Source organism: Coffea arabica, chromosome 8c, assembly GCF_036785885.1.
Source record: "Coffea arabica cultivar ET-39 chromosome 8c, Coffea Arabica ET-39 HiFi, whole genome shotgun sequence".
Lineage (NCBI taxonomy): Eukaryota > Viridiplantae > Streptophyta > Magnoliopsida > Gentianales > Rubiaceae > Coffea > Coffea arabica.
Window position 1 is genome coordinate 46197342 of NC_092325.1, and position 13290 is coordinate 46210631.

The 13290-nt window shown below is 39.0% G+C and overlaps 1 protein-coding gene across 2 annotated transcripts; it reads left to right on the forward strand.

The window, feature by feature from the left end:
- On the forward strand, positions 1 to 6307 carry LOC113722432 (alcohol dehydrogenase-like 4). Of its 2 annotated transcripts, none has more exons than XR_011820230.1 (9): positions 1 to 225; positions 420 to 469; positions 575 to 903; positions 1241 to 1323; positions 2658 to 2733; positions 4146 to 4207; positions 4941 to 5040; positions 5738 to 5899; positions 6001 to 6307. XR_011820230.1 is itself a non-coding variant. In XM_072062265.1 (9 exons), exons 1-9 carry the CDS (start codon positions 1 to 3, stop codon positions 6109 to 6111), a joined length of 1194 nt encoding a protein of 397 aa, XP_071918366.1. In that variant the 3' UTR covers positions 6112 to 6307. The 2 variants fall into 2 exon arrangements, 1 of the variants encoding a protein (XP_071918366.1); XM_072062265.1 differs by having other exon boundaries at positions 4941 to 5036.
- Positions 6308 to 13290: the final 6983 nt, after the last annotated feature.

Sequence of the window (13290 nt, forward strand, 5' to 3'; positions counted from 1 at the left end):
ATGGAGAACGGAAACGAATGTGAGGGTGCGGGTAACAAGATGCACTCGCAGGCCACGACGACGGCAGGGAAGGTGATCAGATGCAAAGCTGCGGTTGCGTATGGTCCAGGGCAGCCCATGGTGGTGGAAGACATCCTGGTTGATCCCCCCAAGGCAATGGAGGTCCGGGTCAAGATTCTCTACACTTCTATTTGCCACTCCGATCTTAGTGCCTGGCGAGGCGAGGTAAAGAATTACTACTTAATGGTAATATATTTGAAATCCTTCTTCACCGGCCGGGCTATGTATATATATATATATATACACACGCGCGCATATTTGTGGTACTAGCAGTTGATGTTTTGACGCAATCGTCATGCTTTGATTTATTGCTTTATCATTTATCATGCATGAGTTGATTTTTTTTCCCCCTACATTAGAACGAAGCCCAGCGGGTGTACCCACGTATTTTTGGACACGAAGCATCTGGGTAAGAACCAAGTTGTATATATTGATCACATCCTTCATTGTCTTAATTATCTTTTGATTCAATTCGCTTTTTTCCCCCTAATTTATATCTTTTGTAAAAAAAAAGATTGATAGAAAGCGTGGGAGAAGGGGTTAGTGAGTTGAAATCGGGGGACCATGTGGTGCCCATATTCAACGGGGAATGCGGCAAGTGCGCCTATTGCAAATCTGAGAAGACCAACCTTTGCCAGAGATTCCGGGTGGATCCATTCAAGAGCGTGATGACCAGCGACGGAACCACTCGGTTTTCTACCCAAGACGGCAAACCAGTGTACCATTTCCTCAACACTTCCACTTTCACCGAATACACTGTTCTGGATTCTGCCTGCGTCGTCGCCGTTGACTCTCAAGCTCCCCTTGAGAAAATGTCCTTGCTCAGCTGTGGCGTTTCCACGGGTCCCGCTTTTTATATCTCTCTCTCTTTTTTTTTGTTTTTTTGTTCCTTTTTCTTTTATTCCTTTCTTTCACTTTCACCCGAAAAAAAAAAAAAAAAAAAAACAGAGGAGTGCTTTATGAATGCAGCCATGGGCTAGCTAGCCCCATCCGCCATCCTCAGCTGGCTGATGGGACCAGCAGCTGCCGTCACTTGGCTGCTACTGACAACAACGTGTCATATCATGCATCCCTATCCGGCCGGCATCTTCCAAATTGCAACCTTTACGTTTCTTTGACCGCTCCAAATAAACAACTAAGTACATGATCTAAAGTGTTACAACGGCATTTTCATTTGAAGGTCTTGGAGCCGTGTGGAATACTGCTAACGTCCAAGCTGAATCTACTGTTGCAGTCTTTGGCCTTGGAGCGGTGGGACTCGCTGTAAGTTTCAACCCCCCATTCCCTTCCCCAACACCACCATCCCCCACCCACTCCCCCCCCCCCCTCCCACGGGGCGGGGGGCGGCCTTTAAACTCCAACAAACAACTTAAGAATGGGTGGGATTTTTCGAGCCTAAGACCTTTGCCATGTCCAGACACATTTCAAACATTAATTAAATATGGTCTACTCTACGTTGATCAACTGAGACTTTTTGCACAACTTAAATGAGTATTTATTATGCCTAATTTTGGTTCAAAAAACATATTTTTAGGCAATTCATTTCAGTTAGCTTTTCTTTCTTTTTTGAAATAAAAATTTTACAAAACGTAGTTGGAAAAACACGTTTTTTTTTATATTGTTTTTGTGCTCAAGTTCAATTGTAACAAAATGAATTATTTACAGATTAATGCAAAAGAATTTTTTTTAAGTTTTTGAGCAATGCAGAACTAGGATAAATACCGTGATTGCGAAGATATTTTTGAAAGGGTCACCTGTAGCAAACAAATGAATGTTTTTAAGGACATATTAGAGAGTGAACCGAAAAATCTTTCATTTTACGGTTTGATCGGTTCAATGTCGATTCAAAGGTTTAATAATTTTTTATTTAGTTTAGTATTAAAAATTTTGAATAAAAATAAAATGTTTATGTTAGAAAATAAAAATTTAATAATAAGCGGTTGAACCTCCCAATTTTTATCCATTTTTATCGGTTTAGTTAATTTTTGATCAAATTAAACCAGTTCAATTGATTCCTTTGAGTTATTTATTGAATTGGATTTAAAGCATGATCGGTTTGCAGTTCAATTGATCAAAGTGTTCGATCCAATCTATTTTCAAAACATTGCTTTCAACTTTGGTTCTATTGTTGATATTTCACTAGTCAAATCTTTTAGCTGTTGTGGTGGAACACCATCAGAATATGAAAATCGATTGGTACCACACCCGATCACAAGGAAATTCCTAGGTCGATCCTCAAAAAAGTTCATTTTGCACAATTTTTCTACATAGTTCAAGGAATTATACATTATAGCTCCGTGCATCAATTGGAGAATTGATATTTTTGCCTATAATACATATTCATGGATTCCGCAGGCAATTCCATTTAGCACATTTATTTTTCATATAGTAAAATTAATTAATGTGTTTGGATGGGAGATTATTTAAAATATTAATTAAAATAATTATTATAGTATTTCCTGCGACATGATGCATGTAAGATAACCAAAAAAATGATTGAAAATATAAAAATGCATGTTAAAAATTATGCTTGTGATGTAAACAATTAATTTTTAATCAAATAGGAGCTATTCAAACACACTGAATGTTTGCTGCAGGTCGTAGAAGGCGCACGAGCTCGTGGAGCGTCTAAAATTATAGGAGTTGATATTAACCCCGACAAACGCACTAAAGGTAAATACTAGTTGTTAATATTTGTCCCCTATACACTTAGCTACTACCATTACCATCCAAGCCGCAGCTTTGCGTTTTAGTCTGAGCCCTTCAAAATAAGTGAATCTTATAACCGAATAAATAATAGGACAAAAGGTTTATTTGTTTTAATAATGACATAAGTATATTAAGATTATAGGAATGACATATTAAAGGAAGAATTATACTATTATAAATGAAGACTACATATATAATATTTAATCAATTGTTGCTCAATTGTTATACTAGCAAGTTTCGCCAAAATTAGGAACACTTACAAAAAGGAATAAGCAAACTAAAAACAGAAAATCCAAAGTTGTGCAGCCCGTTCGGCTTGGAATTTTGTGATTTTATGAGTCTGTTTGGGGTTGCAGTAGCTTTTATTAAGTGTTTAAGCGTTTTTAAATATATTGTTGGATATATAGTTTAATAAGTATTTATTGTATTGAATAATGTGTAGATTGAATTTTTTTAAAATGTATTTTTCTCTTTATTTATTTCATGATATGGGACAAAATGATCAAGTTTAATGTTTTATTTTTTAAAACATAAAAACTATCGTGAAATCTCCAAATTTGAACTGTTTCTAAAAGTGATTTTAATACTAGAAGTTTAACTCCTAATATTGTGGGATAATGTTTACCAAATGTTTCAAAAGCATTATTAGTACTTGGAATTGTTTATTTTTATTAAAAGCACCGTAATCCAATCGAACCTATATATGCAAGTTGAAGCCGTCAACATCGCAAACGGGAGCCCAAAATGTTGGAGTCGTACTTTTACTCGCTCCTTTCGCTTTTCAGTTTCTGTGATTCATTTTTCCAACTCGGATTGCTCGGTTGAGCCGGTTGAACTATTGACCGGCCAGCTTTAAACCAGTTGAACAATTTACATTAAAGCAGCTGAATCGTCCAATTCAATCACTGAATTGTTGAACCGGAACGATTTTGTGAGAATCGATTGGTTCAATATTTAACATGAATTAAGCCAACAATTTTGAATTTGATCAACTGATAAATAATACTATTTAGAACTGTTTAACTTATAAAAGCTATGTTTGAGTTTCAAACAAATAATATTCGTTAGAAGAATAAAATGAGAATTGAAGTGATAATATTTAACAATAATAATATGACTTAAGTTTCTATATTTATTTGTTTGTTTTCTAGATGTTTAATATTTATTAATAATATCTATGACGAATTTATGACATCATGGGTTAATGACAGTTAGCTCAAGTCAGCTCAACAATTAAATCAATTACCTTAACCCTTGACCCATGCATTTTTCTGGGTCAATGAATGGTCTGGTTTTAGAGCCTTGCTTTAGAAACATCTCTTCAAATTATTGTACGACTAATCTCTTTTTTTTTCCCCTCTTTGTACGCGAATAAGGTCAAGCGATTGGAATTACCGACTTCATAAACCCCAATGATCTTGATAAACCTGTCCACCAGGTCAGTTCCTATGCAGATGCATTCATTGATGCATTTTAGTTTCTTTTATCCCCTTTTCTTTTCTGGCTCGGAATGGCACTGTGATTATTGACTTTAGGATCTAGATGCACTTTTCGTTGAATGCAAATGGCAGTAGTGAGTGGGTTTGGATAGAGATAATTTCAAAAAAAAAATAATTTGTCTTACAAATTTCAATCACCTTTTTATCTTTTCAATCATATTTTTATCTCACATACATCACATCACAAAAAGTGATATAGTAAATATCTGAAATAAATCTTTCAAATAAACTCTTATCCAAATAAACAGTAAGTATTTAATTGAAGTTCGCTGGTAACGTGAAAAGAAAAGTCAATAACACTTAAAATCTCCAATGGCGACACTTAAATGGGACCACAAGAAATAGTCCGCGCACCAATTAATCAAAATCTATAAAAGAGGTTTTTGTAGATGTTTGCAATTTGAGTTAAATGTGTGTTTGGATACAAAATTTTTTTCAAATGTAATTTTACTCGTGTCATAAATACGTTTTACAATTATCTCTTTATTTTTTTTTTATCTAATATAGATCACATCAGAAAAGGTGTTACAATAATTATTTTTAGATAATATATTCTGCCATAAAAACACATTCATTTCATTATAGAGATCCTCACTAGTCACTATCACGAGCCCAAAGGGCGAATGATAAATAAAGCAATAAAAAGAGTTAGTGAATCTTTGGGGTGTGCAGGAAATAAGGGCGATGACGGGAGGAGGCGTACATTATAGCTTTGAGAGTGCAGGCAACTTGGAAGTTCTCCGGGAGGCCTTTCTCTCCACCCACGACGTACGTAAGAATCCGCTCTCGATCTTACCTTCAAATTTCAGCACCCTGCTTCTACTACTTTTAGCGTCTTAATTTCCATTCCCTCGTCAAAGGTTGTTGACTTTTGTGCATTAGCAAGGGACAGGGGGTATGTACATAGTTGGAGACTACTGTTTTTAGCCATCAATTGTGTGAACTGATAGGAAGTTAATATTGCCATCAAGAGCTAAGAGGTAAGATACGAATAATTAATGTCATCCAGTCCATAATAACCGATAGAGATGTGAATTGAATTTGAATGTGGCAAGGAGGACTTGCGCGTCTGCAACTACTGGTATAATAAATGTCTTCTCTAGTTCATTTTTCTGTTATCCAACATTGACGTTATTAAAGACGAAGAATGAAAAGATGAGACCTTTTAAAATCATTTTTATGTCATATTTATTTGACGGCGAAGAATGGAAAGATGATTGCCTGTGTGGAAATTCGTAATGGTGTGCATGGACATGGAATAATGGGAAATCTTTTATTGCGGACCAGAAATATCATGACCAACGTTTACTTTTGCTAACACTGCCAAGATTCTTATACTTTGTCACATCGGAGCAGAATTCTAGTGTTGGCTTCCAAGTAATCCGGCGATGAGAAAACAAGTGACAAGCTTAAGTGAGCCGACGTATATATATACTAATCGCAAATTTGTTAAATAAAAATGTTTGCAGGGATGGGGTTTGACCGTTGTTTTGGGGATCCATCCGAGTCCAAGGTTGCTTCCTCTGCATCCCATGGAGTTGTTTGATGGCCGAAGAATCGTGGGATCAGTTTTCGGTGATTTCAAAGGAAAGACCCAATTGCCAGCTTTCGCCAAACAATGCATGTCTGGGGTGAGTTTGTGTTGTAATTAGCAATTAATTACCCCCCAAAATCCAATTTGTTTGTTTTTTCTTTTCCTTTTGGTCGTCCTCATCGAAGACCGTGTATGCAGGAGGTGAAGTTGGATGAGTTTATTACGCACGAGCTGCCCTTCAACAATATCAATGAAGCATTCCAGCTGCTTATTGATGGCAAGTCTTTAAGATGCCTTCTTCACTTGTGAATCCTGCATGCGTGTGTGTTGTTCAGTCACTTCGCTGTGGATCCACTTTCCACAGCACTCTTTATTGGTGGAAAACAACTTATCTTCCGAATTTTACTTGTGCAAGAAATTTTGATGTGACGTTCTACTCTATCTCTGGATCTTGCATCCACAACATGTACTTTTAGCATAATAACAGAGATTTGGTTAAAATCCAGATTTTTTCTTCGTCTTTTTTTTTTTTTTGGTATTGCCGCACTGACCGCAAATTCATTCCGCATACCTTGTAACAAATCTTCTCCCCATTTTTGCGCATATCTGCCAGTTACCAAATTCAGAGCTCGATCATGCAAATCATCTACTTCTTCTTCTTCTTCTTCTTTTAATGCTATTTTCGTTCCCTTGTCAATTAACATCACATTCTTTTTTTTTTTTTTTGTCGAAACGTTAGCTTTATAGATTACTCAAATAATTACAGTATTTGGACAACGGTCCAGTCATCAGGACAATAGTCCTACCAAAACAATAGTGCCTAGCACAACAAGTTGGGATTCACCCATTCCTCATCTACGAGGATGTTTAGAGCATGCATGCTCAACTTGATACTTCCTACAAATCCTGATTCAACAAAAGAGAAAGAACACTTTTGGAACAAATTACTTATATATTTTATATCCTCCAGGAGTGTAGCCATCTGTTGATTGCTGGTTCTTGTATATCTTATGCACTCTACCATCTCACTATCTTCTAGCTCTACTTTAACACTCGTCCAGCCTTGACTAATTGCATTCAGAAGTGCTAGCCTCACCGCACCAGCTTGGTCCTGCTTTGTGTCTCCAGCCATTCTTTCCCTTAGTGCCCAGCTTGCTTGCAGACAACCTATCGAGTCAGTAGCAGTGATTCCAATTCCCACCATTTGTTGCCTTCTGTCTTGGTGCGTGTGGACCTTGATCAGCAGCCTGGCTTGATTTTCTTCCTGATTTTGAACTCTCTCCATGCATTGCAGAGCTTCTGTTCCCTTAGTGTTCTTCCTTGTCTCCTTCCCTCTGTTGGCTTCATCAAATTCCATCCATCCCTTAACAGCTTTTTGTATTACTTTATGCGGTTCCCTTTCCTTGTATTCAAATTCCCTCTCATTTCTGGCCTTCCAAATCTGCCAGAGAATATTTATGGTGAGGTTTACTTGGTCCTCCCCTCCTCTTTCTTCTTGGGCCTCCATAATTACTGTCCACCATTTCCTGAAGCAATTTGATGTGTGCTGTATGCCATCCCATTGCACAGGCGATAGCTTCCAAATTTCCTTTGCTTTGTTACACTGGAGCAGCAGATGTTCTATGGTTTCCTCCTCTTCGCCACATCCTGCACATTTAGGATCTCCTTGCTTTGTTCTTTTATGAATTTCACCTCTCACTGGGAGACCTCCATGCAGACACTTCCATATGAACATTTTCATTTTTTGGCACACCTTCTGCTTCCATAATGATTTCCAAGCTCTCTTAATGGACCCTTCATAGCTTGTCCCAGTTTCATCCCTCCTTCCTACATTCTCCAGTTCCTTTCCCTTCATCCATTTCTTATATCCAGATTGAGTAGTATATTGGCCATTTTGGGAATGAGCCCAGTAGTGTCCATCTTCTTTCCCTATAAAGCTAATAGGTATCCTCAGTATCCTTTCAGCATCTTGTTGGCTGAAAACCCTGAATATCAACACAGCATTCCATCTATTGTTGGTGATGAGGTCTGACACGTGCTGTAGTTGGCATCCTGGTGGCTTTGGTGTTGTTGGTTTCCCACTAATGCTGTCAGGAATCCAACAATCCTCCCAGATTCTCGTAGCCTTGCCATTTCCTATCCTCCTCTTCACACCATTCTGCACTTCTTTTCGCACCTCAGCTAAGCTTTGCCAAATCCAGGAGGCATTTTGAGGGACTTTGCTGGTAAATAAGGATTGCCTGGGATAGTATTTTTCCTTCAAGACTCTACTGACTAACAGGTTTGGTTGTGTTAGCAACTTCCAGACTTGTTTGCCCAGTAAAGCTCTATTAAATCCTTGCAAGTCCTTAAATCCCAAGCCCCCCTTACTTTTAGATTCTGTCATCTTTTTCCATCCAATCCAATGCATCCTTTTCTTGCCTTCTGTCTCCCCCCACCAGAAGTCCGCCATTTTTGCACTTATGTCTTTGCACATCTTCGAACTTAGTCTGAAGCATGACATGGTGTAGGTTGGCATAGCCATAGCTACTGCTTTAAGCATGACTTCTTTCCCTGCCTGGTTTAACAGTTTATTTTTCCAGCTCTGCATCTTCTTATCAATAGCATTCCGTACATAACCAAACACCTGCCCTTTAGATCTAGTTATAATCATAGGAAGGCCAAGATAACGACCTTGTCCTATCTGCTGGATAGATCTCATTGCTTGACAGACTTCCTCTCTTACCACTTGGGTTGTGTTTTTACTGAAAAATACTGAGGATTTATCCATGTTAATAAGCTGTCCAGATGCCTTTTCATAAACCTTAAGGATGTTCATTAGCTCCCCAGCTTCCTGTCTATTAGCTCTGCAGAATACTAGAGAGTCATCAGCAAAGAACAAATGGGTTATTGCTGGTGCCCCTCTACTGATTCTTAACCCTGTTAGCTGCTTCCCCAACTTAGCTTTCTGTATTAGATTAGACAACCCCTCTGAGCACAGCAGGAACAAGTATGGAGAGAGGGGGTCGCCTTGCCTTATTCCTCTGGTTGGGGTTATGAACTCCTTCTGGTCTCCATTAATATTGAATGAATAAGTGACTGAGCTAATGCAGGCTATAATCCACCTTATCCACTTGGCGCAGAATCCCATTCTTTCCATTATCACTTGCAGGAAGCCCCACTCCACCCTATCGTAGGCCTTAGACATGTCTAGTTTCACTGTCATCATCCCATCTCTTCCTTGTCTTTTGTTTTTCAAGAAATGCAGCAACTCATGGGAAAGGATAACATTATCTATGATTTGCCTACCTGGAACAAATGCAGATTGGGTTTTGCTAATGCATTTAGAAAGGAATGGTTTTAGCCTATTGACCAGGATTTTAGCAAGAGCTTTGTAGACTACTTGGCATAAGCTAATAGGCCTGAAATGTTTAACTTCTGTAGGACAGTCTACTTTTGGAATCAAGGAGATGATTGTATGGTTGATGGCTTTAAGAATAACATTATTATGAAAGAAGCCTTGAATTGCACTTACCAGATCCTGTTTGATTGAATTCCAGAATTTCTGGAAGAAAAGAGGAGACATGCCATCACTTCCAGGAGCCTTATTAGGCTCCATAGTGAAGAAGGCAGTCCTGATCTCCTCCTCCTCAACACTTTTAGTCAGCTCTCTATTCATTTGCTCTGTAATAGTAATAGGGATCCCTTCTAAGATGACTTCAGGCACCTCCGACTCTGAGCTCTTAAACAACTCACCATAATAATCAGCAATTTCCTTTCCCAGCTCATCATCAGTAGTAGTCCACTCCCCACAAGACTTTCTCAGTTTCTGAATTCTGTTTCTTCTCCTTCTACCTTTGACTGTGGCATGAAAAAATTGGGTATTTTTATCCCCCTCTTTTAGCCAACTCAATCTGGACTTCTGATTCCAATAGGCCTCTTCATTATCATAAGCCACTTTTAGCTGTTTTTTCATTTCCTGAATCCTTGGCCTCTTGTTTTCATCCTCTAAAGCCTTAATAGTCTCAATCTGGTCTTTACACCACTTAATTCTTTCTCTAGAGTTCCCTTTCTTTTTGCTGCTCCATTTAAGAAGCTCAATCCTACAGTTCTTAATTTTTTCCTTCACCCTGAACCATTTAGTTCCCTCACACTGGACACTCCAAGCCTTTCTAACCACCTCTTCCACATCCTCATGCTGTAACCATCTTTTGTCAAACTGGAATCTTTTTTTCCATCTTTCCCTTTCCTTCTCAGTTTCCAGTAACAACATGCTATGGTCAGAAGCAATCGATTCAATATGAGTACACCTTGCATCCTCAAAACATTGAGCCCATTTTATAGTACACAGGCCTCTGTCCAATCTCTCCTTTATTTCTCCTTTTCCATACCAGTTGTTACTCCAGGTCCACGGCTTCCCAAGATATCCAACATCTAATAACTGATTCTCATTTATGAATTCCCTAAAGTCCTGAAGACTTCTGTTATCCTTCATCCTTCCACCCCATTTTTCATCATTTGATACAATATCATTGAAGTCACCTATAATAATCCACTTATCACCCCAGCCAACTTTCCTCCTATTCAGCACTTCCCATTGTCCTCGTCTTACTTGGCTATCACAGCTTGCATAGATTCCAATCATCCACCAACCTTCTTTCCTCTCTTTATCCTCCACTTTCACCTCAATAGTAAAGGCCGTACCCTGTACTTCCAAAATGTTGGCTTCATTCTTCCATAGAAGGGCCATCCCTCCACTCCTATTCATAGCCTCTACTATAAAGCTATTATCAAAGTTCAAGATTTTTTTAATTTTCTCCATATAATTTTTCCTGTTTTTTGTTTCACTAAGGAAGATAATACTAGGGGAGAGGAGTTTATTTTCCTCCTTCAGATGGGGAACTGTCAAGGGGCTCCCAGCACCTTGGCAGTTCCACACCAGTGCCCTCATTGAGGGTTGAGAGACCAAGATGGGCTGGTCTCTTCCCCCCTCAGAACCTGGTCAGTGTGATCCATCTCCTCAGACCCTTTGTATCGTTTTCCAGTCTGCTCATAATGCTCCATATCCAGCATTTCCTCATCAAGAATCTGTAGCTTCCTCTTAATGTTGCCTCCTTTCTTGGAATCTCTGTTCTGGATATCACTTAGAGGTTGCCTAACTCTGTCACTCTTCTTATTCCAAAGTCTTACTTTTCTTCCCCTGTTTCCTCCATTTTCCTTATCCTGGCACTGTTTTTCCTCATCCACCAGCATATCCACAGTTTTACCATCTCTTTCCTCCATCCTTCTATCCAGATTCCTGCAACTCGACTCCCCTAATGTTGCCAGGAGCCCTGCTGTTTGAACCATACACCCCAACTCACCTTCTGTTGAGCCAGGTTCAATCATGCTCTCATTATTTATCCATTCGGTTCCTTTTTTAATTATTTCTGTCACTTGCGCATCCAGGAGCACCTCATCTCCCTCATCTGGTTCCTGACCCCTCTCTACCAGGCTCACATCCTGATCCTCAACTGTGGAAGTCTTCTTGGCCAGGGTCATGCTTTTAGCACATTCAGATCTGGTAGAGTTGGTCTCCTGTTCTGATTTCTTATCATTGCTCTTCTTGATCCACTCCCCATTATGAAATCCCCAAACCTGCCTATCCGGATTATATGAACTGGGAGCACTCTCCTTTTGTGGTGAAACTCTCCCACTTTGTGCACGTAACCAGGGTCCATATTGATTCTCCTGTTGGCCCTTCTTAATGCTCACTTCATTCTTACATTTCTTCTCACAATGGCCAACAATTCCACACTTATAGCAGAAATCAGGAACTCTTTCATACCTAAAGCTAATCCATTTTAACACCCCATTCATCTTGACTGCTGTTCCACGTAGTAAAGGTTGGGTCAGGTCTGCCCGCACCAACATCTTCAAGTGCTTCCCTTCCTTCCCTCCTGTATGGGAGACTAGTACTTCTTTCACCTCTTTAAACACTTTCCCTATCTTTTTCCCAGCCTCTTTCGAGATCCAGTGAATTGGTAAATTCCATACTTGCACCCATAGAGGGGCAAATCTAAATGCCTCAGTATTTTCCTCAATTCCAGCCTCCCATCTGTTAAGCACTAGAATCTGACTATCTATCAGCCATGGTCCCCCATTCAGAATTCTCACTCTGTTTTCCTCTTCTGGAATGAGGAATTGAAATAAGTTAGGGCCTAGTTCCGCTACTTCCAGATTTTTTGGGTAACCCCAAGCTGCATTCACGAAGTTCTTGACACCTGTGAAATTTGCCACCTTTTCTCCCCTAATCTTCCCAATAATGCTATTTTCACACTCCGTTATCCCCGGATTGATGTCATCCAAGTCCAACCATGTTTCATTCTGTTCTAAGTTCGATAAAGCAAACTTCTTTAAAATTTCCCCCAGTTCATCAGCCATGGTGCCCAGGAGATCTTAGAGGGATACCACTCCTTATATAACAGAGCAATGCTAGAGTCTGACAAGACCTGAGGGACGAGAAGAACCGACTACAATCTTCCCTAGGTAAGTGCACTACCAGGTAGGCATAAAAAAACAAAGAAAACACCTAACTATACATATGCAGATGCAAAAAACATAAAGGACATAAAGGGACAGGTAATGGCAATGAAACCTGGCAATTTAGACCTCTCATTTACCGCGCCTGTGAGCCTTTGAGGATGTGCTGCCTTATAGTTCAGCAGACCAGCTTCAAGTTCTGTTCCCTAGGCTTGGTATAACTGTTCATAAAGTCTCTCAATTTGTTCACCATTGCTCTTTCACGATCACCAGCTTCCATAATCAGCTCAGGAGTTTGTTATAGATCTGGTGTTAGATTCCATGTGCTGGAGTGGTGTTGCATATCCTTCATAATTTTCTTATCTTTGAGAGTGATGCAGATACGAAATCGGCGGGCTTTTCTTTTTTTTTTTTTGAATTTTCAATCTCCCACTCAGAGAAGAGGAAGCTCTCAGGTTAGAGAGAGAAAGCTCTCAGCTGAGAGAAAATTAACGTCACATTCATGTGTACCAAATCTTCGTGTAATCTGTAGGGTTAATTACACTTTAGTGCCTTGAACCTGTCGCAGTCAAATTGCTTCACACTTCACTCCCTTGAAGATTCCATCAATATATACACAAACATGAAAAGATAATACAGGTTTTTTTTTTTTTTTTGGGGGCATGTATGCCCTTAATCGATTCAACACACAGTTGATATCTTATTTCATTTCTAATGATTTTACAAACCCTTCGAGTTTTTCTGAATATATGAGTAGTATGAAAAATGTCATGTTTCCTTGTACAATGGATCTGTTATTTCCGTTTTATGTGGGTGTACAAAAAAGTTGGAATGTGTAACTCATCTTTGCTTTCTTTCATCGTTCCAATAGGGAAACAAGTTAAACGCAAAAGGCAAACAATATCGGCACCTATACACACAAAAAAAAAAAAAAAAACTCTAATTCTTATTTTCATGAATCATGTTACTTATAAGTTAGTGAGGAAC

What these genes read in the sequence shown, in the direction of transcription:
- LOC113722432 (XM_072062265.1), top strand. Translation starts at nt 1, where the DNA reads ATGGAGAACGGAAACGAATGTGAGGGTGCGGGTAACAAGATGCACTCG. An exon ending in TTAGTGCCTGGCGAGGCGAG is followed by an intron (nt 226 to 419) that starts GTAAAGAATTAC and finishes CCCCTACATTAG; the next exon opens with AACGAAGCCCAGCGGGTGTA. An exon ending in CAGCTGTGGCGTTTCCACGG is followed by an intron (nt 904 to 1,240) that starts GTCCCGCTTTTT and finishes TTTCATTTGAAG; the next exon opens with GTCTTGGAGCCGTGTGGAAT.